General features: G+C 48.6%; 1 protein-coding gene across 2 annotated transcripts; it reads left to right on the plus strand.

Moving 5' to 3' along the window:
- Positions 1 to 2,683: 2,683 nt before the first annotated feature.
- Positions 2,684 to 24,545, plus strand: SMAP2 (small ArfGAP2). 2 transcript variants are annotated; one of them, XM_083879393.1, is made up of 10 exons: positions 2,684 to 2,806; positions 14,444 to 14,577; positions 15,069 to 15,154; positions 16,199 to 16,277; positions 19,280 to 19,360; positions 19,821 to 19,899; positions 20,777 to 20,877; positions 21,202 to 21,367; positions 22,162 to 22,472; positions 22,994 to 24,545. In XM_083879393.1, exons 1-10 carry the CDS (start codon positions 2,704 to 2,706, stop codon positions 23,135 to 23,137), a joined length of 1,284 nt encoding a protein of 427 aa, XP_083735519.1. In that variant the 5' UTR covers positions 2,684 to 2,703; the 3' UTR covers positions 23,138 to 24,545. The 2 variants fall into 2 exon arrangements, with proteins under 2 accessions (XP_083735519.1, XP_083735520.1); XM_083879394.1 differs by lacking the exon at positions 2,684 to 2,806 and adding an exon at positions 7,001 to 7,198 and having other exon boundaries at positions 22,994 to 24,544.
- The last annotated feature ends 2,674 nt before the right edge of the window (positions 24,546 to 27,219 follow it).

Consider the following 27,219-nt stretch of genomic DNA (forward strand, 5'->3'; position numbering starts at 1 on the left):
CACACGGGCTGGCACCGAGAGCCCCGCACCGAACCCCGGACAGCGGAGGAGGAGGAGGAGGAGGAGGAGGAGGAGGAGGAAAGGGCTCATTAATATGGAGCAGAGGGAGGAGGGCAGGGCCCCGCCCCTCCGCAGGTGAGCCCGCGGCTCTTGGGGGCTGGATTTGGCACCGTGGGGACGGGATTTGGGACTATGGGGACAGAATTTGGCATGATGGGGACTGAATTTGGAACGACAGGGATGGAATTTGGCACTGTGGGGACAGGACTTGGAATGACAGGGAGATGATTTGGCACTGTGGGGACAGGATTTGGCACGACCGGGATGGAATTTGGCTCGACGGGGACAGAATTTGGCACTATGGGGGCAGGATTTGGCATGACAAGGAGAGGGTTTGGCACAATGTGGACAGAATTTAGCATGACAGGAAGAATTTGGAACAATAGGAATGGGGTTTGGCACGATGGGGACAGGATTTAGCACAACCAGGATGGAATTTGGCACTGTGGGGACAGGATTTGGAACGATGGGGGCAGAATTTGGCACAGACGTGGGGCTGGGGCAGGCCAGGGATGAACTCAGGAGCTGCTGCCCGGGACAGCCTGGCCAGGATGTCCCAGGGGTCCCCGTGGTGTCCCCATCCCGGTGCCACCCCAGTGCCACTGCCTGTTGTGGCTGCAGCTTCCCCACGCCCTGAGCTGGGGGTGGCACCGGGAACCACCGGGAACCACCGGGAACCAGTTCCTGCCACCCCAGGGAAGCTCCTGGGGGATTCCCACCGCAATTCCTGCCCCAGGACCCCCGCACAGCCCCTCAGGGATGTCCCCATGTCCCCAGAGTGGCGCTGGGAGGGAAGGGGGGGGTCACAAGGGCAGTTCCTATGGGGGGATGGATGTCCCACTCACACCCCCATTCCCATCCCAGGCCCATTCCCATTCCTATTCCCAGCCCCAGTCCCATTCCCATCCCAGTCCCATTCCTATTCCTACTCCCATTCCCATCCCATTCCCATTCCTATTCCTACTCCCATTCCTATTCCCAGTCCCAGTCCCATCCCAGTCCCATTCCCATCCCATTCCCATTCCTATTCCTACTCCCATTCCCATTCCTATTCCTACTCCCATTCCCATTCCTATTCCCATTCCCATTCCTATTCCCAGGCCCATTCCCACTCCTATTCCTACTCCCATTCCCATTCCCATCCCCATCCCATCCCATTCCCAGTTCCCGCCTTCTCCAGCAGCCGCCCCCCATTCCCAGGGAACACAGGATGATTCCTCCTCCTCCTCCTCGAGCATCTCCTTTAGGATCTCTCCCTCCCGGAGCTGCTCGTGCCCGTGTGTCCCAGGCCTGTCCCTTTCTGGGACACGAGCGTCACTTTAGGGAGGATTGTGTAATTCTGGCTGTTTCTCAGAGTGACAGTGACAAGGTTTTGTCTCCTGTCGGTGCCACTGCTCGTTTTATCGAGGTTTTTCAGGTACTGCTGGTTCTGGAATTCTCTCCTCAGCACGGCCACCGGCCCCCTGCATGGCCAGGTCCCCCTCCAGCCCAAGGGACAGCACCCCAGGGACCCCCAAAATCTCCCACCCAGCACCCCTGAGCCCTCCAAACCCCCCACACACAGCACCTCTGGACCCCTGAGTCCCCCCCGACCCCATATCCAGCACCTCGGAGCCTCTAAACCTCCCATCCCACATCCCTGGATCCCCAAACAGCATCTTAGCACCCCAGGGTCCCCCAAAATCTCCCACCCAGCACCCCTGAGCCCTTCAAAACCTCACACACAGCACCTCAGAACCTCCAAACCCCACACCCCTGGACCTTCACCCACAATCTTAGTGCCCCAGGCCCCCCCAAGATTCCCCACTCAGCACCCCATGGCCCCTAAAAACCACCCCCCGCACCATTTCTCTACCCCTGAGTCCTCCCCAGTCCCATATCCAGCACCTCAGAACCTCCAAACCCCCATCCCACATCCTTGGACCCCCACCCAGCATCCCAGCATTCCCAAGGCCCCCCAAAATCCCCCACCCAGCACCTCAGAACCTCCAAATTCCCCCATCCCATACTTCTGGACCCTCACCCAGCATCCCAGCATCCCATGGCCCCCCAAAATTCCCCACCCAACACCCCATGGCCCCCAAAAACCACCCCTCCACACCATTTCTCTACCCCTGAGTCCTCCCCAACCCCGTATCCATCACCTTTGAGCCTCCAAAATCCTCCTATCCCATATCCCTGGACCCCAACCCAGTATCCCAGCGCCCCAAGGCCCCCCAAAATCCCCCACTCAGCACCTCTGAGCCCCCCAAAACCCCCATCCAGCATCCCCTGACCCCCCCCTGCACCCCACAGCCCCCCACAAACCTCCCGCCCGGCCCCCCCGGCCATCCCCCCGTCCCCCCTGTGTCCTCCATCCCCCCCGTCCCCCCATTGTCCCCCCTCGTCCCCCCATTGTCCCCCCACTAGTGTCACGTGACCCTCCCCATTCATACACTCGCTGACCCCGCCCCCTCTCTCCCCATTGGCTCCCGCCGGCGCGCCGCGACCAATCATCTCCCAGCACCGCCGGCGCGCGTGGGAGGCGTTCCCGCGCGAGGCCGGCGCTGATTGGCTCCTCCCCCAGGTTTAGCCCCGCCCATAGCGGAAGCAGGAAGCGGGCGGCCCGGCCGTGACCCGCGGGCGGGCAGCGCCGGCCGCGCCATGACGGGAAAATCGGTGCGGGACGTGGAGCGCTACCAGGCGGTGCTGGCCGGGCTGCTGGCCGAGGACGAGAACAAGTTCTGCGCCGACTGCCAGGCCAAAGGTAGCGCGGATGGGCGGCGGGGCCTGCCGAGCCCGCGCCGCGCCGGATGCACCTCCTTGGTGCCCCCCCCCCCCCACCCACCCCCGGTGCTCTCCGGTGTCACCGCTGCCCCGAGGGCCGGACACCCCCGGGGGGGCTCTGCTGGGGCCGGGAGCGCCGGGGGACAACGGTGCTGCCCCGGCGGTTACGGGGGTTGCGCGGGGACAGCGGCTGGAACAGCGCGGGGGCTGGGGGGGAGAAAACGGCGGGTTTGGGGCAGAGAGCGGGGTGGGTTTGGGGGAAAGAACTCTGTGGTTTGGGGGTTGGAACGGGGTGGGTTTGGGGCAGAGAGCAGGATGAGTTTGGGGCAGAAAACGGTGTGATTTGGGGACAACAGGATGAGTTTGGGGCAGAGAGCCGGGTGGTTTTGGGGCAGAGAGCCGGGTGGTTTTGGGGAGGAAAGCGGGGTGGTTTTTGGGGCGACAATAGGGTGGTTTTGGGGGAAAGAACTCGCTGGTTTCGGGGACAGAACGCGGTGGTTTTGGGGTAAAGGACGCCGTGGTTTGGGCACACAGCAGAATGGTTTGGGGGAAAGAGCTCGGTGGTTCTGAGGGGAAAAGCCCCAGGGTTTGGCCGCTGGGCTCACTGCAGTTCCCGGTGCCTCTGGAAGCCCCGGGGGACCCAAATGTCTCTGTGGGAATCCCGGGAAACACCCCAGAGCTCTCCTGAGAGGGGAAGAAGAGGCAGCTGGAAAAGCCGGGCCTGTGGAATTGAGGCAATTCCAGCTGGGGAGTCACATCCTGTCACCCGGGGCTGGACCTGCCCTGGGTGATGTGAGCACAGGGAAGGAGCTGTCACCTCACCACTGCTGGAATTCCAGATATTTTTTTGTCCTCTGCTTCCTTTCCCACCTGTTTTTCCCCTGGAAAGGCCCTGGCCCGGGGATCTGTGGCTGCCTCATCCCTGCAGGTTGTCCAAGGCCACCCTGGGATGGTGAAAGGGACCAGGAGGAGCTTTAAGCTCCCTCCCAACCCAAACAATTCCATGTTTTTCTGATTCCAAGGCCTGTTGTGACCCTGCTCTATCTGAGAGAGGAAATGTTTGAATTCCAGAGGATAAAACAAAGGGATAAAACCTTTCCTTGTTCCACCTGGTGCTGCTCTGTGGTCGCTGCTTTGTTTCCCTGCAGCCAAAAAGTTAAAGTTGCCCAAAATCCCGTTTTAATGAGCTGCCACAATCACTTGGAGATCTGGACTTGAGCCTCGTTTCCCAAGAGCTGCTGGAAGTGAAGTTGGAGGGGGATTGGCCAAATCCAGCTGGAAACAAAGGACTTGGTGTGACCTCAAAAACTGCACAGCCCCCTTGAACAACATTAAAAACATTAATTGTGATTTATTTTCACCCTAAACCACAATAAACCTCATCCTGCCTGGATCACACCTGACTTGGTCACCTCAGTGTGACCTCAAAGAATTCACAGCCCCCTTGAACAACATAAAAAATGAGATAATTATTATTTATTTTCACCCTAAAAACCTCCCAAAACCACAATAAAGCTCATCCTGCCTGGAGCACACCTGGCTGTGGGATGAAGGTGATGATGGGAGATGAGGATTTTCCCCTCCTGGACCAATCCTTTATCTCCTGGCACCTCCTGCCAACCCCAAGGGTAGAAATAATTCCTTTATCTCAACTTCCCAGGGCCTGAGGTAGCAAATTCCACCGAAAATGGGAATAAATTCAACCCCACAGCTCCGGGGTGATGCTTCTCCTGGTCGCAGCACGTTCCTGGAAAGTGCAGAATTCCAGTAAATTAATTAATTTTTTTAGAATTATGATTAGAATGAAGTTTTAGTGTGGAGTTCAGGGAGCTGCTCCTGTCTTGAAACATGGATTTCAGCAGGACTGATCTTATCTGAGCCACTAATTACCCCCTGCACTAATGAGATTCCTGGAAATGGGAAATCTCCTCCTCCAGGGCATTTGTGGCCAAGGGAGCTCAGAATTCCAGGGAATTGCTGCAGTTTTGGGGCATTTTGGATACTTTTGGTGAATGGAGTTGTCTCTTCCTAGAGCTTCAGGGAATTCCTGCACTTTTTGGGGCAGTTTTAATATTTTTGGTGAATGTGGAGCTGTCTCTTCCCAGAGCTCCAGGGAATTCCTGCAGGTTTTGGGGTGGGTTTGGCACTTTTGATCAATGTGGTGCCACGGGAGTTATCTCTGCCTGGAGCTCTAGGGATTTCCTGCACCTTTTGGGGCATTTTGGATACTTTTGGTGAATGTGGCGCTGTCTCTGCCTGAAGCTCCAAGGAATTGCTGCAGTTTTGGGGCAATTTCAGTATTTTTGGTGAACAGAGCTGTCTCTACTCAGAGCTCCAGGGAATTCCTGCACCTTTTTGGGGCAGTTTTGGTACTTTTGGTGACTGGAGTTCTCTCTGCCTGGAGCTCCAAGGAATTGCTGCAGTTTTGGGGCCGTCTTGATATTTTTGGTGAATGTGGAGCTCTCCCAGTGCTGCTGCCTGATGTTCCTCCTGGAATAACTACAACATCCCACTGTGCCTGTGCAAAGGAGGCTCCAGATGGTGCCCTCAGCACTCCCAGGGGTGTCTGGAGTGTCCCAGTGGGGAGTGTCCCTTACCCACGGCAGAGGTGGAATTAAATGAGTTTTAATGTCCCTCCAACCCAAGGCACTGTGAGATTGTGTGAAATCTCAGGGTGGTTTTGCTGCAGCAGCAAACCCTGCTCAGAGCTCTTGTTTTGCAGGAAATCGGGTGAAATCTTCTCACTCTTCTTTTTTTTTTTTTCACTGCTTCTTCCTCTTTTTTTTTTTTTTTTTTTTTTTGGTTCGTTTTTTTGGGGGGGGGTTTGGTGTTTTGTTGGGGTTTTTTTGTTTGTTTGTTTGTGGTTTTTTTGGTTTTGTTTTGTTTTTGTTTTTTTGATGGTTTTTGTTTGGTTTTTTTTATTTTTTGTGGAGTTTTGTTTGGTTGGTTTTTTTGTTTGTTTTTTTTGTTTTTTGGTTTTTTTGGGGGTTTTATTATTATTTTTTTTATTTTTTGGGTTTTTTTGTTTTTTTTTTTTTTGTTTTTGGGGTTTTTTGGTGGGTTTTTTTGGTGTTTTTATTTTTTGGGGTTTTTTTTGTGGGGGTTTTTTGGTTTTGGAGTTTTTTTGGGGTTTTTTTTTTTGGTTTTTTGTTTGGTTTTTGGCTTTTTTTTGGCTTTTTTTGGCTTTTTTTGTTGGCAACTTCTTATTTGGGGGGAACTGATCCAGGGCAGGGTGGGCACTGCTGAGTTAAACTCCTCTTGTTTGCTGTGGGATTCACTTGGAGCAAGAGCAGCACTTTCTGCAGGTGGGATATATTTTTTTTTTTCCTCCTGGTGCTGCTGTTCCCTCTGAGTTTGTGTGAGAGAGATAACACAGCCTGGACTGAACATCCAGCAGCACATTCCCTGCTTGGAGCAAAAACCTGGAGCTGGGATGGCAGAGGGAGGGAGGGATGGGATGAAATCTCCTGGAAAATTCCCACAGAGCCACTCTGGATTCATCACTGCCCCCTGAGCTAATTGTGTTTGGTTCTCTCCTTGTCCCAAACTCTTCCCTGTGCTCTGCAGTCAATCCCTGGATCCTGGTGACGTTGGAGCAGGAGTTTCCTCTCCCAGGGTGCTGCCGTGGCTGCCCAGAGGTTCAGGTTGCCCTGGTTTTCTCTGGCTCTTCCCCTTCATCCCTTTTATTTTTTATTATTATTTTTTGTCTTGTGAGATCCACGGGTTCCAGGCCTGAATCAATCTTTAGTTGTCCCCAGGGGTAGGATGGGAGAAGTGCTGCTGAATGTGGCACAAATCCAGGTTTAATTCTTCACCAAAACAAAAAAAAAAAAAGAAAAAAAAAAAAAAAAAAAAAAAAAAAAGGTGTAGGGCTGGGGAAATCTCTGCCCAGAGGTGGTTAAATATGGGATGAGCTGGAGGTGGTGGAGGTTTGGGACTTGTCTTATGCTTTAGTCCAACCTAACTCCTGTTAATCCAAACCAAATATTCCCTGAAAATCTGCGTGACTCAACTCCTCCTCCTCCTCCAGCCTCTTGAGCTGCAGCTGAATTTCTTTTGCAGTCAGAGCAATTCCAAGAGGAACTTTTCTTTCTTTTTAATTTAAATAGCTGCTGGAACAGCTGCATGGGAGGAAGGAAGGAGGCTCAGGGATGGGAGTGCTGCAGCCTGTGCCTTCAAAAACCCAAAGTGGTTTTTGGGGCTGGAACTGCTCAGCTTGGCTTTGGAGATGTGGGATGAGGAGAAAGCTCAGCCTTCTGCAAGGGAAACTTGCCAGAGAGGGAGCTGCATGTGGGTTGTGTGTTCATTTGAATCCTCAGCTGCAGCCACAATATTCTGGGATCTTCCATTATTCTGCATTTTCTGCTCAGAGGTTTGTGCACGAAGGGAGTGGAAATGCTCCAAAATTCACTTTATCCCAGGGTAAAACTGGGAGAGGACACAGCTCCATCCACCCTGAGCCTGCCTGGAGCTGCAACTTCCCACTCAAGCAAAAAGGGGGGAAAAAGCATCAGTGTTCCCAACAGGGATTTAGTGTGGAATTAGTTGTAGGAAGATCCCTTTTATAAGCAGAGCTCTGAGTCACCCTTGGATCCCTGGCCCTACATCTGCCAGAAATAGGGATAATAATCCTCAGAGCAGCAGCACCTGGGCTCTCTGTGTGCTGCCCCACCTGGGGGGAGTGGAGGTGGGAAAAGAAAGTTTTTAAAAAAATTAAATTAATTTTAAAAAAAATAATAATTCCGCGTGATTTCCCAGCTGGAGTAAAGTTTGTTCCTATAGAAACTGGAGTTACGTAAGGAATGGCAGCTGCAGTGCAAAGGGAGCAAAGTGCTCTCCCAAAATGCAAAGTAGGTCTTGAAACCAAGAAAAAAAAAAAAATAAATAAAATAAAAAATCAGGAATAGCTCAGGGCTCCTTCAGGTTGATCCCTGGTAGTGATTGTTCCCGGTGTCCCAGGAAATCTGGGACAAAATCAGAGCTTTGTCTTGGAGGTTGAATTTACCTGGGCCTTAATAGATTGGTTTATCTGTATTTTTTTTTTTTTTTTTTTTTTGCCATTCCTTCCTGACCCTTTCCCTAAGAATTTCAATGGATAGTCCATGTTTAGCTCTAGGTATTGAAAAAAAAAAAATTCTCAATCCATCAAAAACTGACCCAGGACCTTCCTCTGCTCAGGGCTTTTTTTAAGGACTTGGTGGCTTCTAAAACACCCCCAACTCAAATTAAAATTGGGAAACAGACTCGAAATATTTTTGACCACCAAGCGACGAATTAAAAACATCTTAAAAAAGCAGCAAAAATTCTATTTCCAGCCTCCAAAGTCAATTCAGTGATGTCAGAGCTGCTCTGTTTACAGGTGCACCTATGGCTACATTTTATTTTGCATTTCATGGCAATTCAGGCCTCTTTAGAATCTGGAATTTCTAGCTTTGACTGATGGATGGTTTTGGTCCAAAATTATTCCAGAGGATGTCGATGGATTGTGGAAATGACTGAATTTTATATTTTTTTTTTTAATTTATATTTTTAAGCTGCATCACCATCACTGTCAGTGATGTCACCCTGTTCTTTTTCATGGATCCTGATGATGCCACTGCTGGAAATTTTCCCCCGTCCCCCTGTTTTCATTGACTGAAGGAACAAACCATCGTTTTGTGCAGCAGCAGGAAAAGCCCCACCCTGCTGTTCACAGAAATTCTCATTTCCTCCAGCTGCACTTCAAAGCAGCGATAAAACACACAGAGCTTGGTCTTCAAGGCCACAGGGGCCTGAAATATTGGATTATTTTTTTGGTAAACTTGGAAGATTTCAAGCCTTTTCTGGTAGAAATCAGAGCCAGCACCTTTTTTTTTTTTCTTTTTTTTTTTTTTTTTTCTTTTTTTTTTCAAAATATTCTTGAGGCTTGCAATTATTTAGAAGGGGAAAAGAAAAGGACAAAGAAATCCCCCTAATGTGGGGGTTTTTTTGTTTTGAAGGGTGGAATAAAGCTGAATTTTTGGGTGATTAAGATGCTTGGTCAGGTGTAGATCTTTGTGTGTGTTAAAGTGAGGGTTTGGCTTCAGCATCTCCTCAGAGGTGCCCAAATCTCTCAGTCTGAGCCTAAACCTGGGAGTGCAGCAGGGACTGATCCCAAATCTGAGGTGGATCCACGATCCCTGCAGCAGGACCTGTGCTTCATAAGGTTAATGACTCAATAACATAATTTAGAGGTCTTGAAGCTGATTTAAGTGGGGTTTTGGAGTTTTCTTTGGTTCTCCAAAGTGCTGGGAACTAAATCTGGGAGTGCAGCAGGGAATAATCCCAAATCTGAGATGGATCCATCCTCCCTGCAGCAGGACCTGTGCTCAGCTCAGTGATTAATAGTGTTAATGACTAAATAATATAATTTAGAGGTTTTGAGGCTGATTCAAATGGGGGTTTTGGAGTTTCTTTTGGTTCCCCAAAGTCCTGAGAACTAAATCTGGGAGTGCAGCAGGGAATAATCCCAAATCTGAGATGGATCCACGATCCCTGCAGCAGGACCTGTGCTCAGCTCAGTGATTCATAGTGTTAATGACTAAATAATATAATTTAGAGGTTTTGAGGCTGATTTAAGTGGGGGTTTTGGAGTTCCCTTTGGTTCCCCAAAGTCCTGGGAGTGCAGAATTTCCAGCAAAGAGCAGAGGAAGTTGTTTTGCAAGAGAGGCTTTGTCACAGGATGAATGGCAGTAAATCCTTGAGCAATTTCTTTCCAGAACGAGGAAACCACAAGGCAGAGGAACCTCTTGGATCTTGGGTTGTTCTGCAAAAAAAAGAGGATTTTCAGGAAATTTGAGGTGTGGAAGTCCCCTGGCAGGGATTCTCCTGCTCCAGGGAGAATTCCCCACATCCCTTTTTCCCCAGGGGATGGTAGGATGACTCCACAGACAGACATGGAGCAGTTTTGGGACCCATGGATGATTCCCCTGGGAATATTTTTGATTTGTGATGCTCCCTAAATCCTGTCCATGGAAGCAGCTCTCTTTTTTTTAATTATTATTTATATTTTCTTTCCCTGCTGCTCCTTTTCCAAGGAGGCTGTGGCTTTGCAGCCAGCTCCTGGTTTATTTTTAAATGCTTTTCTGCTGAGTTATTGCTGCAAAAAGTTGCTTCAGGAACTTGGGCCAGAATTTGGTGCCTGAGGAAAGAAAGGGTGAGGAGTGAATCCTTTCAGGATTTCTCCATTAAAACCACTCCAGGGTGTGAACTTGGAGCTCACTTGGAGCAGGCTGGGTGTTGAGAAGGGAATTAGGGGTTTTAAAGGGAATTAGGATCCTTTTCAATCATTCAGATTGTTCAGCAGCCCTTGGGGCATTAATGAGCAGGGCTCAGATGGGGACTGGAGCTGGCACCAGCAGCTTGGTATGTGCAGTTTATTTTGCCAGGCTGGGGATGTAAAACAGGCTCTGGAATTGTCTCCTGGAGCAGGGCTTGGGCATGGATCCCTCCCCTGGGAATGCACTCACAAGTGTTCAGGGAAGCTGGAAAGGAAAATTCACTGGGATGTTTTGGAGGTCACAATCCTCCTGCAGCTGGGAGCTCATCCCAGGGGGGTCTGAGCTGACCCAAATCTTGTGCCAGAGCCGAGTGGCCATCCAGGCTCTGAAAAGTGTTGGGATTGATGTCTTGGGAGGGTGAGCTGGAACAGAAACTGGACAGAGCTGAGAATAAAGTAGAGATTTATTAAAAGACCTTGGGCAGGAGAAGAGCCTGGCCAGGGCTGCACCCAAGGTGGGCACAAAATGGGCACAAAATGGACACCAGGTCTCACACTTTGATAAGTTTTGGTCCATTTGCATATTGGGGTTTAATTGTCCAATTCCAGCTCCAGGTTATGAAGTCCCATCCTTCTTGTTCCTCCCTCCAGCCACCCTTGTTTGTGCTTTTGGGCCTGAACACTTGTCCCAGTTGTCCTTGGTGTGCAGCAGGAAAAGGATTTGTTTTGTGTTCCTGCTGTGTGCAGAGCTGAGTGACACTGACTGTGAGCTCAGAGCTGCCCCCCTGGGCACCACAGAACCTGAAATACATGAGAGATAAAACTTTAAGCATCAGGATATTCCTAATTGATGTTTCCTTCACTCCAGGAGGGGTTTGTGCAGCGCCACCAACATCACCAGGGCAGGGTTGGTGCCAGGTGACTTTGCTTTCCATGGATGTTAAAAGGATCCACAAAGCTGAGACAAAAGTGGTGGCAGCACCAGGCAGGGCTGGCACTGGTGCTCACTGGAGCAAACCCTCACTTTTTGGGGTTTCCATTTCTTCCTGTTGGCTCTGAGGAAGCTCAGAATTGATTTTATAACAACAACCAGAGGATTCATGCAAGAAACATTTTATTTATTTTTTTTTTTTAAGTGGTTTAAGGAGCTGAATGTTTCTGTTGGCTCTGGGAGATAAATCCCCAATTCCCTGAGCCAGGAGGGTGAGGTGCTCCCTGTCCTCAGTTGGTGGTGGGTATCAGGGTGTGCCCAATTTTTGTGGGGGGTGATAATTCTCCCAGGCAGCTCAGCAGTGCTGATTAAACCTGCCCTGTCGTTATTTATTGATATAAACCCATTTTTCTCTGAAAAATTTCAACCTAAACTCCATCCCAGGCGTTTTTTCTCTCCCTTTTCTCACTGGAGCTGCAGCAGAGTCTGAGCTGGGGTTGGGTTTTGGGGAAGTGAACAGCAGCAGCACAGGGTGAAACTCATAACTCAGATCTGGAGATGCCACCCGGGGCTTTTTGGAGTCAAGTCACCTCGAGAAGAGCTGTGAAACCCTGAGGAAATGCCTGTGAAAAGCCCTAAAAAGCAAAATCTGAGCTGCTGGGCAACTTGCAGGGAGATTTTTAGTGGGAGATGTTTGAGTGTGAAGAAGGGAAGTGGGAGGTTGTTTACATCTGCACAAACCCTTCCCCCCCCTCCCACAAACTCAGGGCTTTATGAGACATTTTAAAAGACATTTTTAGGAGGCATTTGAAGGTTAAAAACCTTCAAGTAAACCAAATATTGGTTTAGTTAAGCTGGAGGTCTGGAAAGAGGGTGTTGACCCCACCAGGCTTTGCTGTGGCTGTGCAGACTCAGGGAGCATTTTGGAAAAATCCAGATTTCCTCACCCTGGAAAAAAATCTGGAGTCCCTCCTGTCACAGAGCAGAATCCTGAGCTGCTGGGGTCACAATCTGTGCCCTGGCTCTGGATAAAAAAACAACTCCACGTCCCCCAGCTCCTCCTCTATTCCCTGCAGCACCTTCTGGCTGTGCAAGGACACCCAAATCCCAGCTGGACTCTCCCCAGGGAAGAGCTCACCCCTGGTTGTATAATGTGTTTATTACTGGGGAGGAGCTCAAAAAAACCCTAAAATATTCATTTTAATTTCCCTATAAATGGAAATTTCCCTAATGGCTCTCCTAGAAGTTGGATTTAGGGGTTGCAGCACATCCCAGCTGGGATTCCCTTGTCACCCCAGAGCCCCAAGGGGACACTGGAGCAGAGGGGAATGTGACATTACCCCTGAGTCATGATTTGGTGGTGGCTTGAGCTGCTCCATGTGACAAAAGCCAGTGAGCTGATTACTCCAGGAGCTGCCCCCTGTTAATCCTTTTAGTCCTATCAAGGCTAAATTTATCTGGAGTTTAAATCTAACCTTGAATCTCTTGCTAATCCTGCCAACAGTCTCACGTTAGAGCCCCTGCCTGGGGCTGGATCTGGGAGAGAATTCCCTGTAGAAATGGCAGGAAGGATCCTGGCTCAAGGTTTTATTCCCAGTTTTTTGGGGGGGATTTTTTGCTCCCAGTAAAAGGAGTTTGCTCCCAGTTTAGGTGGTGCTGAAGTTGTGGGTTTGGCTTTGATAATAAAGGAGGTTGAGGTGTAGGCAGAGGTGCCTGGGAAATTAATTCCTCAGCTCCATTAAATTGATGTCATTCCATTCCTTTGGGAGAGGGGGGAAAAAGCAGCAAATAATGGCAGGAAAGGTCAGAAAACTTAATAAAGGCATTTTTGAAGCAAATTCCCTGGAAGAGGTGCTGGAGCTCCCTGTTGGAATGCTCTGGGGGGTCTCTGCCTGCATTATCAGCACAAATCCCTCAGGATGCTCCAGGCTTTGGGAATTAAGCTGTTAACGGCATCTCAAATACAGCACTGCTTTTTTAGGGCTTCGAAATTACACTTTTCTCCCTCTTCCCCCTCCCACCTCCCTCTCATTAACTCGAGGCTCTGCTATTTTAGCTGTGGCAAGAAAAGCAGGATAACTCTTCATCATCCGGAATAATGTCTGGGAAAAGGGGCTGTTTGATCCCTAATTCTGTGTTTTCCCAGTTTCCCATGCACTGGGACACCAGTTTGTGCTGGGAGCAGGGGGTTTAATTAAAAAAAAAAAAAAAAAAATCCTAAAATATTCAGGAGGATTGAGGATCTGGCCTGGCTGGGAGAGGGGTGGGAATTCCTGTGGATCTCTGTATCCCCTTGGGAATGCCCTGCTGGAATTCCTGGGTGCACTGAGTCCATCTGAGCTCGTTAATCTTTCCCTTGTGGGTGATTTTTTATTTAATTTTAATCCCTGGCATGATCTCCCATCCACACCTTGGAGCTCTCCTGCCTTTCCAAAGCCGCATGAAAACCGGGGATTCCATCAGAGCCGTGGAGTGAACTGATCATTCCTTGGGCTGGGATTGGGTTTGGGGTGGCAAATCCTGGGCTGGGATTGGTTTTGGGGGGGGCCAAATCCTGGACTGGGATTGGGATTGGTTTTGGGGGGCCAAATCCTGGGCTGGGATTGGGTTTTGGGGGACCAAATCCTGGACTGGGATTGGGATTGGTTTTGGGGGACCAAATCCTGGACTGGGATTGGTTTTGGGGGCCAAATCCTGAGTTGGGATTGGGATTGGGTTTGGGGTGCCAAACCCTGAGTTGGAATTGGGTTTGGGGGACCAAATCCTGGGCTGGGATTGGGTTTGGGGGGCCAAACCCTGAGTTGGAATTGGGTTTGGGGGACCAAATCCTGGGTTGGGATTGGTTTGGGGGGCCAAATCCTGGGTTGGGATTGGTTTTGGGGTAACAAATCCTGGGTTGGGATTGGTTTTGGGGGCCAAATCCCAGGCTGGGATTGGTTTGGGGGGCCAAATCCTGGGTTGGGATTGGTTTTGGGGGACCAAATCCTGGGTTGGGATTGGTTTTGGGGTAACAAATCCTGGGTTGGGATTGGGATTGGGGGCCAAATCCTGAGTTGGGATTGGGATTGGTTTTGGGGGGCCAAATCCTGGGCTCACTGCTGCTCTCCTGGGAATTCCTGCCCAGCTCTGAGGAGATTTGAAGATGCTGTGGGTGGGTTTTTTGCTGTAGGGAATTTTCTGGAGCTGGTTCCAGGTTATCCAGGGAAGAAAAGCAGGATCACAGAACTCAGGGAGTGTTTTGGGTGGTTTAAATTCCTGTTTTCCTGCCTCTTCCTCTTGGAGCTTGTTTGGTTTGTGTGGATGCACAAACTGGGAACATCCTGCTGACGTGGAATTCCAGCTTTAGTTCACCTGGTGTAATCTCCCAGTTGCTCCAGGCAAAATAAAAATAATAATTAAAATAAAAAAAAGCTTGGATTGGTGGGAAACACTTTGGTGTCTGTTCCCAGGGCCACGATGGGCATCCTGGAACATCGGGGTGTTCATCTGCATCCGCTGTGCCGGGATCCACAGGAACCTGGGCGTTCACATATCCCGGGTCAAATCCGTCAACCTCGACCAGTGGACACAGGAACAGATTCAGGTAAGGGCTGGGATCACACACTCAGGGTTTTGGGGTTTTTTTGTGTTAGAGGAGGTTTGGAAATTTGGGATTCAGCCAAGTCAGGATAGCCCAATAAATGTGGGAAGTGGAGGAGGAGGAAGAAGAATTCCAGCTGTGATGGGTTGGGAGGGAAAAATCCCTCATTGCAGGGTTGGGAAAGAGCAGAGAGTGAAGCTGAAGGAGCTGCAAGGTTCTTGGTAAATTAGCAATCCCTGCCTGGAGGTGCTTCCCACCTCTCCTTGAGCTTCCCAGGGATTTCCAGAGGGATTTGGGATTGCTGATGGGATATTTATCCTGCCTTGGATTGGCAGATGGGATGGGATTGGAGCACCCCTGGGTGGGGGGTGAGGAGTGGCTTTCAGGAGCATCTCCCTCCCTTGATTTCTCTTCCCTGCCAGCCTGAGATGCTGTGGGAGAGTTTAAATCTCCAGGAGAGGAAAATTTCAAGGGATTTTTTTTCTGGCTTTCAGTGCGTGCAGGAGATGGGGAATGGCAAAGCCAATCGTCTCTACGAAGCTTATCTGCCCGAGAACTTCCGGAGGCCCCAGACAGACCAGCATCCTTTCATTTTGATTTTTTCCCTGGAAAAAAGAAACACTGGAGCTTTTCCATCCTGATGGTTAAACCTCCCTGAAGGAGGAGGAGTTCCCTGGGGCAGGGAATGGGAGTGAAGGAATTGCTGCAGAGCTCTGAGGGTGGAGAACTGGGACACCAAGGTCACCCATCACAGGAGGTTGCTGCAGGTTTTGGAGCCTGGGGAGGGGAAAAAATGGGAGGGTTTGGGTTTTTCGAAGTGCTGAGCGTTCCAAAGGTTCTGTGGAGACCTAATTGTGGCCTTCCAGGACCTGAAGGAGAGGTGGTGCAATAGAGATCTCTCCTGCAAGAGAGATGGTTTGCAAAGGACAGGATAAAAGAGGGCAGGGATAGGTGGGGTTGGGGAATTCCTCCCTGTGAAGGTGAGGAGGGGCTGGAATGGATTTCCCAGAAAAGTTGTGTTTTCCCCATCCCTGGAAGTGTTCCCCAGGCTGGATGGAGCCACCTGGGATAGTGGGAGATGTCCCTGCCCGGGGGTTTGAGGTCCCTTCCACCCCAAACCAGGCTGGGATTCTCTGATGGAATTTTTTAATGCCCCTGAAAACTTCAGCTGTAGCTCCCACCTTGCAAGAATGCTGAGTAAACATGATGTGAACCTAAAAAAACCCCTCAAGAGCACCTTTCCACCAGCATTTTTTGAATTAATCTGGTGCCTGAGGTGCTTTTTGGGGGTGCAGGATCCTGTTGTGATCACTGTGATCTGAACATCCTGAGGAGATGCTTGGGGCAAACAAAAAACCAGTGCAGAAAACAAAATCACAGCCATAGCCCAAATCCTGATTTAATTCCCTTTTTATAGCACTGAAATAACCTGGAATAACCCACAGGCAAAAAAAAAAAAAAAAAAAAAATCAAGTTGGGATCCAGCAGTAAATTATTTTAAGAAAGTTACTGCTGGAAATGCTCTTTAAACAATGATTTAATTTAGTTACAGCCTGTACCTTGTTCCTCCCTGTCAAATAAGGCTTCTATTCTGGATTCCTTTGTCCTTAACCAGCTGCTGTAGAGCTGTGGAGAGTTTTATCCGGGATAAATATGAGAAGAAGAAATACATGGACAGAAGCATCGACATCAACGCCTTCAGGGTGAGTCTGGAGGCCAAAAAATTGTCATTAAAACACTTCAAATGGTCCCTTTTGTCAGGGGAAATCCCTTCCCCAAGATTCATGGAGTGAATTCCTGCCCAGCACTGAGGAGATTTGAAGATGCTGTTGGGTGGGTTTTTGCTGTAGGGAATCTCCAAGTTATCAAGGAAAAAAAAAAAAAGGAAAAAAAATTTTAAAAAAAGCAAGATCACAGACATGGCAGAGCTATGGGGGTTGGAGTGTTTTAAATTTCTCTTTTCTTCCCTTCTTCATCCAGCTGATTGGTTTGGATGGATGGATATCCCCAAGGATAATGAATGGATGGAAGGGTTTTATCCAGTTCTTTACTCAGAGCAGGAAAAGTGCAAAAAATTTACCCCAAATTCAGCTGTTTCTGAGGGCATTTAGATCAGTAACAGCACCAGGTTTGAGCTTTTTCTTGGTGTAATCAGGAATTTTTTTCCCTTCGAGAAAGAAAAAGACAACAAAAATATATATTCCTATTTTCTTTCCTCTTTGAGCTGTTTGATTTTTGTGGATGGAAGAGGGAGGCAATAAATCTCCAGGGATAATGACTGGAAGGGATCTAGGAAGGGTTTTATCCAATTCCTTACTCAGAGCAGGAAAAGTGCAAAAATTTACTCCAAATTCAGCTGGTTTTGAGGGGATTTAGATCAGTAACAGCACCAGGTTTGAGCTTTTTTTTTTTGGTGTAATCAGGAATTTTTTTCCCATCATGCCAGTGATTTTTTCCTCTTATAGAAAGAAAAAGACAACAAAAAATGTTTAAATTCCTGGGTTTTTTTCCTTCTTCCTCTTTCATTCAATTCCTTACTCAGAGCAGGAAAAGTGCAAAAAAATTACCACAAATTCAGCTGGTTTTGAGGGGTTTTACATCTGAAAGCATTTTTAGATCAGTAACAGCACCAGGTTTGAGCTTTTTTTTTTGGTGTAATCAGGATTTTTTTTCCTCTTACAGAAAGAAAAAGACAACAAAAAATGTTTAAATTCCTGGGTGTTTTTCCCTCTTCCTCTTTGAGCTGTTTGAGTTTTGTGGATGAAGAGGGAGGCACTAAATCTCCAGGAATAATGATCAGAGTGGATCTAGGAAGGGATTTATCCAATTCTTTACTCAGAGCAGGAAAAGTGCAAAAATTTTATCCCAAATTCAGCTGGTTTTGAGGGGATTTAGATCAGTAACAGCACCAGGTTTGAGCTTTTTTTTTTTTGGTGTAATCAGGAATTTTTTTCCCATCATGCCAGTGATTTTTTTCCTCTTATAGAAAGAAAAAGACAACAAAAAATGTTTAAATTCCTGGGTTTTTTTCCTTCTTCCTCTTTCATTCAATTCTTTACTCAGAGCAGGAAAAGTGCAAAAATTTACTCCAAATTCAGCTGGTTTTGAGGGGTTTTACATCTGAGAGCATTTTTAGATCAGTAACAACACCAGGTTTGAGGGTTTTTTTGGTGTAATCAGGAATTTTTTTCCTCTTACAGAAAGAAAAAGGCAACAAAAATGTTTAAATTCCTGGGTGTTTTTCCCTCTTCCTCTTTGAGCTGTTTGAGTTTTGTGGATGAAGAGGGAGGCACTAAATCTCCAGGAATAATGATCAGAGTGGATCTAGGAAGGGATTTATCCAATTCTTTACTCAGAGCAGGAAAAGTGCAAAAAATTTACCCCAAATTCAGCTGTTTCTGAGGGCATTTAGATCAGTAACAGCACCAGGTTTGAGCTTTTTTTTTTTGGTGTAATCAGGAATTTTTTTCCTCTTACAGAAAGAAAAAGACAACAAAAAATGTTTAAATTCCTGGGTGTTTTTCCCTCTTCCTCTTTGAGCTGTTTGAGTTTTGTGGATGAAGAGGGAGGCACTAAATCTCCAGGAATAATGATCAGAGTGGATCTAGGAAGGGATTTATCCAATTCTTTACTCAGAGCAGGAAAAGTGCAAAAATTTTATCCCAAATTCAGCTGTTTTTGAGGGGATTTAGATCAGTAACAGCACCAGGTTTGAGCTTTTTTTTTTGGTGTAATCAGGAATTTTTTTCCCATCATGCCAGTGATTTTTTCCTCTTAGAGAAAGAAAAAGACAACAAAAATGTTTAAATTCCTGGGTTTTTTTCCTTCTTCCTCTTTCATCCAATTCTTTACTCAGAGCAGGAAAAGTGCAAAAATTTTATCCCAAATTCAGCTGTTTTTGAGGGGATTTAGATCAGTAACAGCACCAGGTTTGAGCTTTTTTGTTTTTTGTGTAATCAGGATTTTTTTTTCCCTTATGGCAGTGATTTTTTCCTCTTATAGAAAGAAAAAGACAACAAAAAATGTTTAAATTCCTGGGTTTTTTTCCTTCTTCCTCTTTCATTCAATTCTTTACTCAGAGCAGGAAAAGTGCAAAAATTTACTCCAAATTCAGCTGGTTTTGAGGGGTTTTACATCTGAGAGCATTTTTAGATCAGTAACAGCACCAGGTTTGAGGGTTTTTTTGGTGTAATCAGGAATTTTTTTCCTCTTACAGAAAGAAAAAGGCGACAAAAATGTTTAAATTCCTGGGGTTTTTTTTCCCTCTTCCTCTTTGAGCTGTTTGAGTTTTGTGGATGGAAGAGGGAGGCAATAAATCTCCAGGGATAATGATTGGAGGGTTTTATCCAATTCCTTGCTCAGAGCAGGAAAAGTGCAAAAAATTTACCCCAAATTCAGCTGTTTCTGAGGGCATTTAGATCAGTAACAGCACCAGGTTTGAGCTTTTTTTGTGTGTAATCAGGAAATTTTTTTTCCCTTATGAAAGTGATTTTTTCCTCTTACAGAAAGAAAAAGACAACAAAAATGTTTAAATTCCTGGGTTTTTTTTCCTTCTTCCTCTTTCATCCAATTCTTTACTCAGAGCAGGAAAAGTGCAAAAATTTACCCCAAATTCAGCTGTTTCTGAGGGTTTTTAGATCAGTAACAGCACCAGGTTTGAGCTTTTTTTTTTTGGTGTAATCAGGAATTTTTTCCCCCCTGACAGAAAGAAAAGGACGACAAATGGAAAAGGAGCAACGAGTCAGAAAGGAAACTGGAGCCCATCATCTTTGAGAAGGTGAAAATGGTAAGATGAGGGAGAAAATGAAGGAGCAGTGATGGGGGCAGAGCTGAGGGATTCCAGGCTGCTCCTGGAGCGTTTTTCTGGCCTCTGTCACAGCCTGGGTGCTTTGAGTCACTGCTGGGAGCTTGTTTTGCTCTGCTCACCAGACACTGAGCAGATGTGCAGTTTGGAATCCACCTATTCCCTGTTGATTTATTCCACCTCCAGCAGCTGCTTCTCCCTAGTTTAGAGCCTTGCTTGGATTTTACAGCTTATTGGCTAAAAAAAAAAAAAAAAAGAGAAATATTCGCTCTGAAATTCTCAGTTTTGGATGAACAAAGAGAAATTTTGCTTTTATTTTTTTTTTACTTAAATCCACTAGAAAGAAGGGATTTTTTTTTAGGGTTAAAAACCTCTGATATTTTTGGAGTGAACCCCAAAAAGCTGCCCATGATTTGTGTTGTTTCTTTTTCCCCCCCCCCAGCCTCAAAAGAAAGATGAAACGCAACAATCCAGGAAAAGTTCCCCCAAATCTGAGCCAGTCATGGACTTGCTGGGCCTGGGTAAGAGAAATTGGTGTAGAAATTGTGGGAATTGGAGGAATTTCAGTGCTGATTTTTTTCCCTGTCAGGTGAACAATTCCAGGGGATCCTTGCAGGAATTTTCAGCTTGAACTTCTTGGGAATTCCTGCCCAGCAGGGAGGAGATTTGGGTGGGTTTTTGTTGTAGGGGAATCTTCTGGAGCTGATTCCAGGTTATCCAGGAAAAAAAAAAAGCAGGATCACAGAGCTCCTTGGAGTGTTTTTGGGTGGTTTAAATTCCTGTTTTCCTGCCTCTTCCTCTTGGAGCTTGTTTGGTTTGTGTGGATGGAAGAGGGAGGCAATAACTCCTCCCAAGGATAACCATTGGGAACATCCTGCTGATGTGGAATTCCAGGAGATTTCCATGTGTTTTCCCTTTTCTCTTGGAGCCTGTGGTTGTTCCAGCAGCAGCTTTATGGGACAAACACCCCAAGTCCTCCTACAGTCCCTTCCCAGCTCCGGAGGGATGAGGGAGATCAGGATCAAGTCACTGATGTGTCCCAGGATTTTACCCCAGATTTGGGGGTTTTAGAGAGGTTTGGAGGAGTTTCACCCCAAATTTCAAGGTTCTGGGGTGATGTGGGGAGGGTTAGCTCAAATTTGGGAGTCCCAGGGATTTGAAGGGGTCCCAAATTTGAAGATCTTGGAGGTTTTTTGGGATGTTTTACCCCAGAATTTGCAGGTTTTGCGGTGATTTGGGTGGGGGGGACTTTGACCCCAAATTTGGTGGTTTTACCCCAAAATTTGGAGGGTGGGGTGTTATCTGGGTGGGTTTTACCCCAAATTCGAGGGGTTTGGGGCAGGACTGCAGCCCAGACTTGGGGGCTGTGCAGTGATTTTGGGGTCTCTGTCCCCGCAGACGCCCCGGTGACAACGCCCGTCACCAACGGCCGGCCCTGCAGCCTGGAGAAGGACCTGGACCTCTTTGCATCCATGGGATCCAGCTCGGACTCCAGGAAGGTGAGCTGGGACTGTTGGTGCTTGGAAAAGCCTGGTTGGGTCATAGAAACACAGGAGAATTTGGGATGGAAAGGATGTTAAAGGGCAGGAATGTCTTCTGCTATCCCACAGTGCTCCAGCTTGGCCTTGGACACTTCCAGGGATGGGGAATCCATCTGGGAATGCTGTGCCACTGTCCTACCACACAACTGTCAGCTCTCAATCCTGCTTCATCTAAATCTCCCTTAAAATCCTAATTGAAGGCATCCCCCCAGCACATGGGTGGATAATTCCCCATTTTCCCCTGGTACTGGATCTCCCCCTGATCCCGTTTCCGTGTCCCAGGTCGTTGGTTCCATGCCAACCTCTGGAAGCGCCGGCTCCGTTCCCGAAAACCTGAATCTGTTCCCGGAGCCTGGAGGCAAAGGGGAGGAGGTGGGGAAGAAGCAGCTCTCCAAAGATTCCATCCTGTCCCTGTACGGCTCCCAGACGTCCCAGGTGCCAGCACAAGGTAACCCTGGGAGCACCAGGGGACGGTGGGGGGCTGTCCCTGGGGAAGGGGGAATGCTGGTGATCCCTGAGAATCCCGCAGTGGCTTGGGTGGGATGGGAATGTGAAGTTCATCCTGTTCCAGCCACGCACTTTGTGCTGTCCCGGGGTGCTCCAGGCTCTTTTCAGGCTGGCCTTGGGCACTTCCAGGGATGGGGCAGGTGCAGGTTCTGTGGGAAATCCATTCCAGCCCCTCACCAGCCTCACAGGGAAGAACTCCTTCCCAATATCCATTCCAACCCTGCACTGGGAATCAGGGAAGAGGAGTTCCTTCCCAATATCCATTCCAACCCTGCATTAGGAGTCAGGGAGGAATTCTTCCCAATATCCAACCCAACCCTGCACTGGGAATCAGGGAGGAAATCTTCCCAATATCCATCCAAACCCTGCACTGGGAATTAGGGAAGCGGAATTCCTTCCCGATATCCGACCCGACCCTGGCCTTGGGGACTGGGAACCAGGGAAGAGGAATTCCTTCCCAATATCCAACCCAACCCTGCATTGGGAATCAGGGAGCAGGAATTCCTTCCCAATATCCATCTCAACCCTGCACTGGGAATTCTTCCCAATATCCATCCCTGCCCTGCCCTCTGGCACTGGGAATCCATTCCTGCACATCCCTACCCAAATTCCCTCTCCAGCTTCATTGAGAACTGTGAGCAGCACAAGCAAGCAGCTCAGCCTGGACATCCCAGCCAGGCTGTGAGTGGGAATTCTGACCTTCCAAGCCCTGAGCTGATCCCTTCTTTTTCCCAGGAGCGATGTTCATGGCGCCAGCTCAGCTGGGCTATCCCGCCCCTCCCTACCCCGCCTTCCCAGGAGTTCCCCCTTCCAGCAGCATGATGGGGGGCATGGTGGCCCCATCCGTGGGGATGCTGGCCCAGCCTGGAGCCGCTGGCATGGTGGCCCCCATGGCCATCCCAGCGGGATACGTGGGCAACGTGCTGGGCATTCCCAACGGGATGATGGGCGCCCAGCAGCCCGGATACGTGGCCGGAGTGGCCGCGGTGCCCCAGGCCGTGTACGGGGTCCAGCCAGCACAGCAGCTGCAGTGGAACCTGGCCCAGGTGAGGCTGGGGCACCCTGCAGGGTTTTTACAAAGTGGTTTTTTTGTGGGATTTGGGAGGGGTGGTGGTGATTGCCATGGGGAGGGATGAGGGGGATCCTGCGGGGTTTGGGGTTTGGTGTGGGGTCGGTTGAACTGGGCTGGGGCAGGGGTGGGATGGGAGCACAAGGGAGTCCCAGGGTTGGTCAGGTTGGGACAGAATTCCAAGTCCAATCCCAACCTCATCTCCAGCCCAGAGCACTGAGCCCATGGACACCTCCAGGGGTGTGGGGACTCCAAATTCCCCCAGGGAATTCCAAGGCCTGACCACCCTTTCCATGGAGGAGAAATTCCTGCTGATATTTCCAAATCTCCCTGGGCAGTTCCAAGGCCTGGCCACCCTTTCCAGGGAGAAATTGCTGCTGCTGTCCACCCTGCCCTGCAGTTCTCCCCTGCCCTGCTCCCCTTTAAGGCTCTGCAGTTTTTGGGAGCCATGGGCAGTGTCCGGGCCCATCACTGACCTCTCTCCTGTCCCATTTGCAGATGACCCAGCAGATGGCTGGGATGAACTTCTATGGAGCCAATGGAATGATGGGCTATGGACAGTCCATGGGAGGAGGAGCAGGAGCAGGAGGAGGAGGAGCCCAGGGCAGCAATCCCTCCCTCAGCTCCCCGCTGTGGAAATGAGCCCTCGCTCGCCCGTGACCATTTCTGCCTTTGTTCTGTTCTCCAAAACCTGCTCCATGAGACATTCAGGGGTTTTTGGCGCGACCCAGCCCCAACCTGAATACTTTTGGGGTTTGTTTTTTTTTTTTTTTTTTTTCCATCCCTGAGCTCCATCTCTTGCCTTTTCCACTGTCACAGCCACGGGGACAGCTGTGTGGCCAGGCCAGCAGCAGCTCCTCGTCCTCAGCACAGTCAATGCACACGGGGAGGGCATCCCTCCCTGCACAAAGAGCTCCTGGGTAGCACTTGATGCCCTGCTGGGCACCTGGGCACAGGTGGGACTGGGAAATCTGGACTGAATCCCTCCCAGAAAGTTGGGATTTCTCACTTCAATTCCAGTGTTAGCAGATTTTTTTTTTTTTTTTTTTTTGGGGGGGAAAAGGGGTGGGGGGACCTCGTTTGGTGCTGAGGAACTGGATTTAAGCTGAGCCCAGGGGCAAGCAAGCCTTGCTACCTCCTCCCTGGAGCGGAGCTCTCCCTGCTCCCACACCCTCCTTGGAACCAAAGTCCTTGGGAAAAACCCTCTCGCAGCCCCCCTGAGCAAGCAGGAATCTCGCCCAGAGCGGGGGGCAAAATGGAATGTGAAAAACTTGCACTGCAGAGTGAATTTTCTGGCTGGTGTCAGGATTTGATGGGATTTCACTTTTAACAATCTTAACCAGAGTTTAACTCTCCGGGGCCCAGAGCCCCTGTGCAAGTTTTCTTACACTTTAAAAAAAAAAAAAAACAAAAAAATGACTCTGACATCCTAATTTATACTTTTTTCATATTGTTATTTTTTTTTGTTTTGTTTCGTTCTTGTCGTTGTCGTTCCTGTGTAAAAAATCCTGGTTCCCCCCCACCTTTTTCCTGGCTCGCTTGGGACACTTTAATCTTAGGCAGATTTCTTTTCTCATCTCCAGTAGAACCCAAAACTGCTTCAAAAGTCAGCAAAGAAGTCGGACTTGTGGTCTGCTCTCTCCTGTGGATATGTAAATTCCCAAATAAAATATTGCAGTGGACTCCTCTGGTGCTGGTGGTCACTCCAGGCGTGGGAATTTAGGGAATTCCATCCCCGAAAAAAAAATATCAGCCCAAATTATTCCCTCTGGTTTGGGCTCTGTCCCAAATGCCAGGGAGCTGAGGGAGCACAGCCAGGCCTGGAAGAATCCAAAGTTGACACTTTTATATACAAACCCCTCAGCTTTGGGATGGGGGGGAAGGTGGAGCAGAATTCCTGCGCTGAATTATTTCATTCCAGTTTTAATTCCATGATTTCATCGCAGCTTTAAGCTCGGGTTTAACAAAACCTGCTCCAGGCTCGTCCAAAAATGTGAAAGAACGAGAAGAAAATCAGAGAATTGTGGAATTTCAGAATGGTTTGGATCCCGTTTCACCCCCTGGTTCTTTCCTAATCCCAGATTTCTCTGGCCTTGGACACTTCCCTGGGAATTCCATCCCAAAATCCCTCCCAAGCCTCTTTTTCCTGTCCCTGCACATTTTTCTTGGGAAGCTGGAGGGGATTTGGGAACAAGAGAGGTTTGGAATCTCTTTATTCTTTCCTTAAATCAAACCTGCTTTTTCCAGGGGAAAAAAAAGAGGTTTTATCCCATTCCCTTCTTTCCCAGAGTATCCATGAGGGGATTGTGGGATGATTATTTTTTTGAGGAGGAAAAGAAACTCAATTCAATCACAAGGAAAAAGTTTTCAAGCTGGCTTTAATCATCTCCACTTGCTGCCCCAATACTGTACATGCAAAGCCAATTAAAAGGTGAAATAATTCAGCTTTTCCTCCCTTTTTTTTTGTTTTCTGAGGAAGGAAAAATATCAGGAATATTTTACAAAACAACGTGCGCCCTCAGAGCCGTCGGTCCCGCAGATAGAAACCACAAAAATACAAGAGTTTGACATTTAAGAAAGGACCACACACATAGAAAAAATGGGACAGGACACAGGTAGAAAATTCCATTTTGCTCTTTTTTTTTTTCCTTGAAATATTCCCCTTTTTTTTTTCTTTTCTTTTTTTTTTTTTTTTTTCTGTAGCTGTCCCAAACCCATCCCCTTCTGTTGGATGTGGGATTTGGGGCTCCAAGGATGCTCCAGTTTCCCCCTCCCCTTGCCAGGGATTTTTTGGGGAGGGTGGAGTTGTGGAATGGGAGGAATCTGTCATTAAACCCAGTTTAGCACAAATTGAGCAGGGCTGGAGTCCTAAGAAATCCTAAAAATATCCCAGGTAAATCTTCCCCTGGTTCTCCTTCCCCCCCTCAGCTGTCACAGTCTCATTTAGTGCCAATTAACTCGTGGTTAATTAAGCTCTGACACTTCCCCACTTCACATTTCCCTGCAAATTGTGGGGGATTTGGGGCTGGAAAACGTGAGGGATTTTTGGGGTCTTTTGCACTTTCACCCCTGTCCCTCCTTTCAGCCTCAGCTTCCCAAGGTTTGGAATTCCTGGCAGAGCTCTGGGAGCATCTCCCTGCCTTTAATCCCTCATCATTCCCACCCTTTTTATTCCCTTTTCTTTTCAATGGATCCAAACCAGTCTGGAATTCCACAACTCCCTTTTTTTATTTCCCCTCAAGCTTTTTTTAGGAGGAAGCTGGGTCAAAAGATTCCTTATTGTGGATAAAATCCCTCCATTCGGAATGGAAATCCAGAACTTCTGGATGGGATAAACATTCCCAAACTTCACTTTGCCTACTCCTAAAAATCCATCAGGGCTCTTCCTCCCTCCTGTTTTTATTTTCCTGCTGCTGCTGCTGCCAAATTCCAGAAGAAAATTCCCAACTTTGCTCTCCCCAGAGCTGCTTTTTAGGTGTAAACTTGAGGGATTAATGACAGATTCCAGAATCCTGGATCATCCTGAAACATTCCAGGGATGAATTTTGAGCTGGGGAGGAGGAGGATGATGATGATGATGATGATGATGATGGTGGTGGGGAAGATTCTCTCCTTTCATGAAAAGATCAAAAGCCCTTTTAAGAAAACAAGGCCACCAACTTCAAAGTGCTCTGAACATTCAGGGGCTCCCCCCCCTCGGGGTCGGGAATTCCTTTGGGATATTCCCTGTGATGGGAGAAAATTCCCTTTTTGGAGCCAGAGGGAGCTGGGATCCTGTAGGGAATGGGATCAGCATTCCACACCTGTCCTCTCCCAAGGGAGGGACTCCTGCCCTGCCTGCCCCAGAGGCTCCTTGTCCATCCAGGAGCTTTGGAGAGGGATTTGTGCCCTTCCAACAGCTTTGGACAGGGATTTGTGCCCCTCCAAGGGCTTTCGAGAGGGATTTGTGCCCTTTCAAGGGCTTTGGGAAGGGATTTGTGCCCCTCCAAGGGCTCTGGAGAGGGATTTGTGCCCCTCCAAGGGCTCTGGAGAGGGATTTGTGCCCTTCCAACAGCTTTGGAAAGGGATTTGTGCCCCTCCAAGGGATTTGGAGAGGGATTTGTGCCCTTTCAAGGGCTCTGGAAAAGGATTTGAGCCCTTCCAAGGGCTTTGGAGAAGGATTTGTGCCCTTTCAAGGGCTTTGGAGAAGGATTTGGGAAGAGATTTGTGCCCTCCCAAGGGCAGGAGCAGCCCTGAATTTTGGAATTGAGCCCCTTGCCCACCTCTGAGAGGGTTTTGGGGGCTCAGGGCAGCCCTGGAGGAGCTGCTGGACAGGAAAGGTGGAAAAAGGGGCACAGGGATCCCTCTGGATCATCCCTCCAACCCCTGGATCCCTCTGGATCATCCCTCCAGCCCTGGGATTCCCTTCCCTTGGGCTCAAATCCCAAAGGGAGCAGGGTTGGGATTTGCCCACCCCAATCATGGATTGCTTTTCATTCCACAGGGAAACAAACAAACAAAACAAAACAAAAAATAAAACCTGGATATGGCCGAGTGCACAAGCTCTGGGTCCTAAAGGAATGGAAAAACGTGGGAGAAGGGAAGGATCCAAGGAAAAGGAAAGGATGAGGTATAGCAACAACCGGAGCTCCAGGAGCACTGGGATCTCCTGGATTCCTGGAGTCCATCCCAGTGTTCCTGAGGGATGCTCGGGGATCCCACAACGTGGAGGTTCCTTAGACACC

This window comes from Zosterops lateralis (assembly GCF_965231275.1).
Source record: "Zosterops lateralis genome assembly, chromosome: 28".
NCBI lineage: Eukaryota > Metazoa > Chordata > Aves > Passeriformes > Zosteropidae > Zosterops > Zosterops lateralis.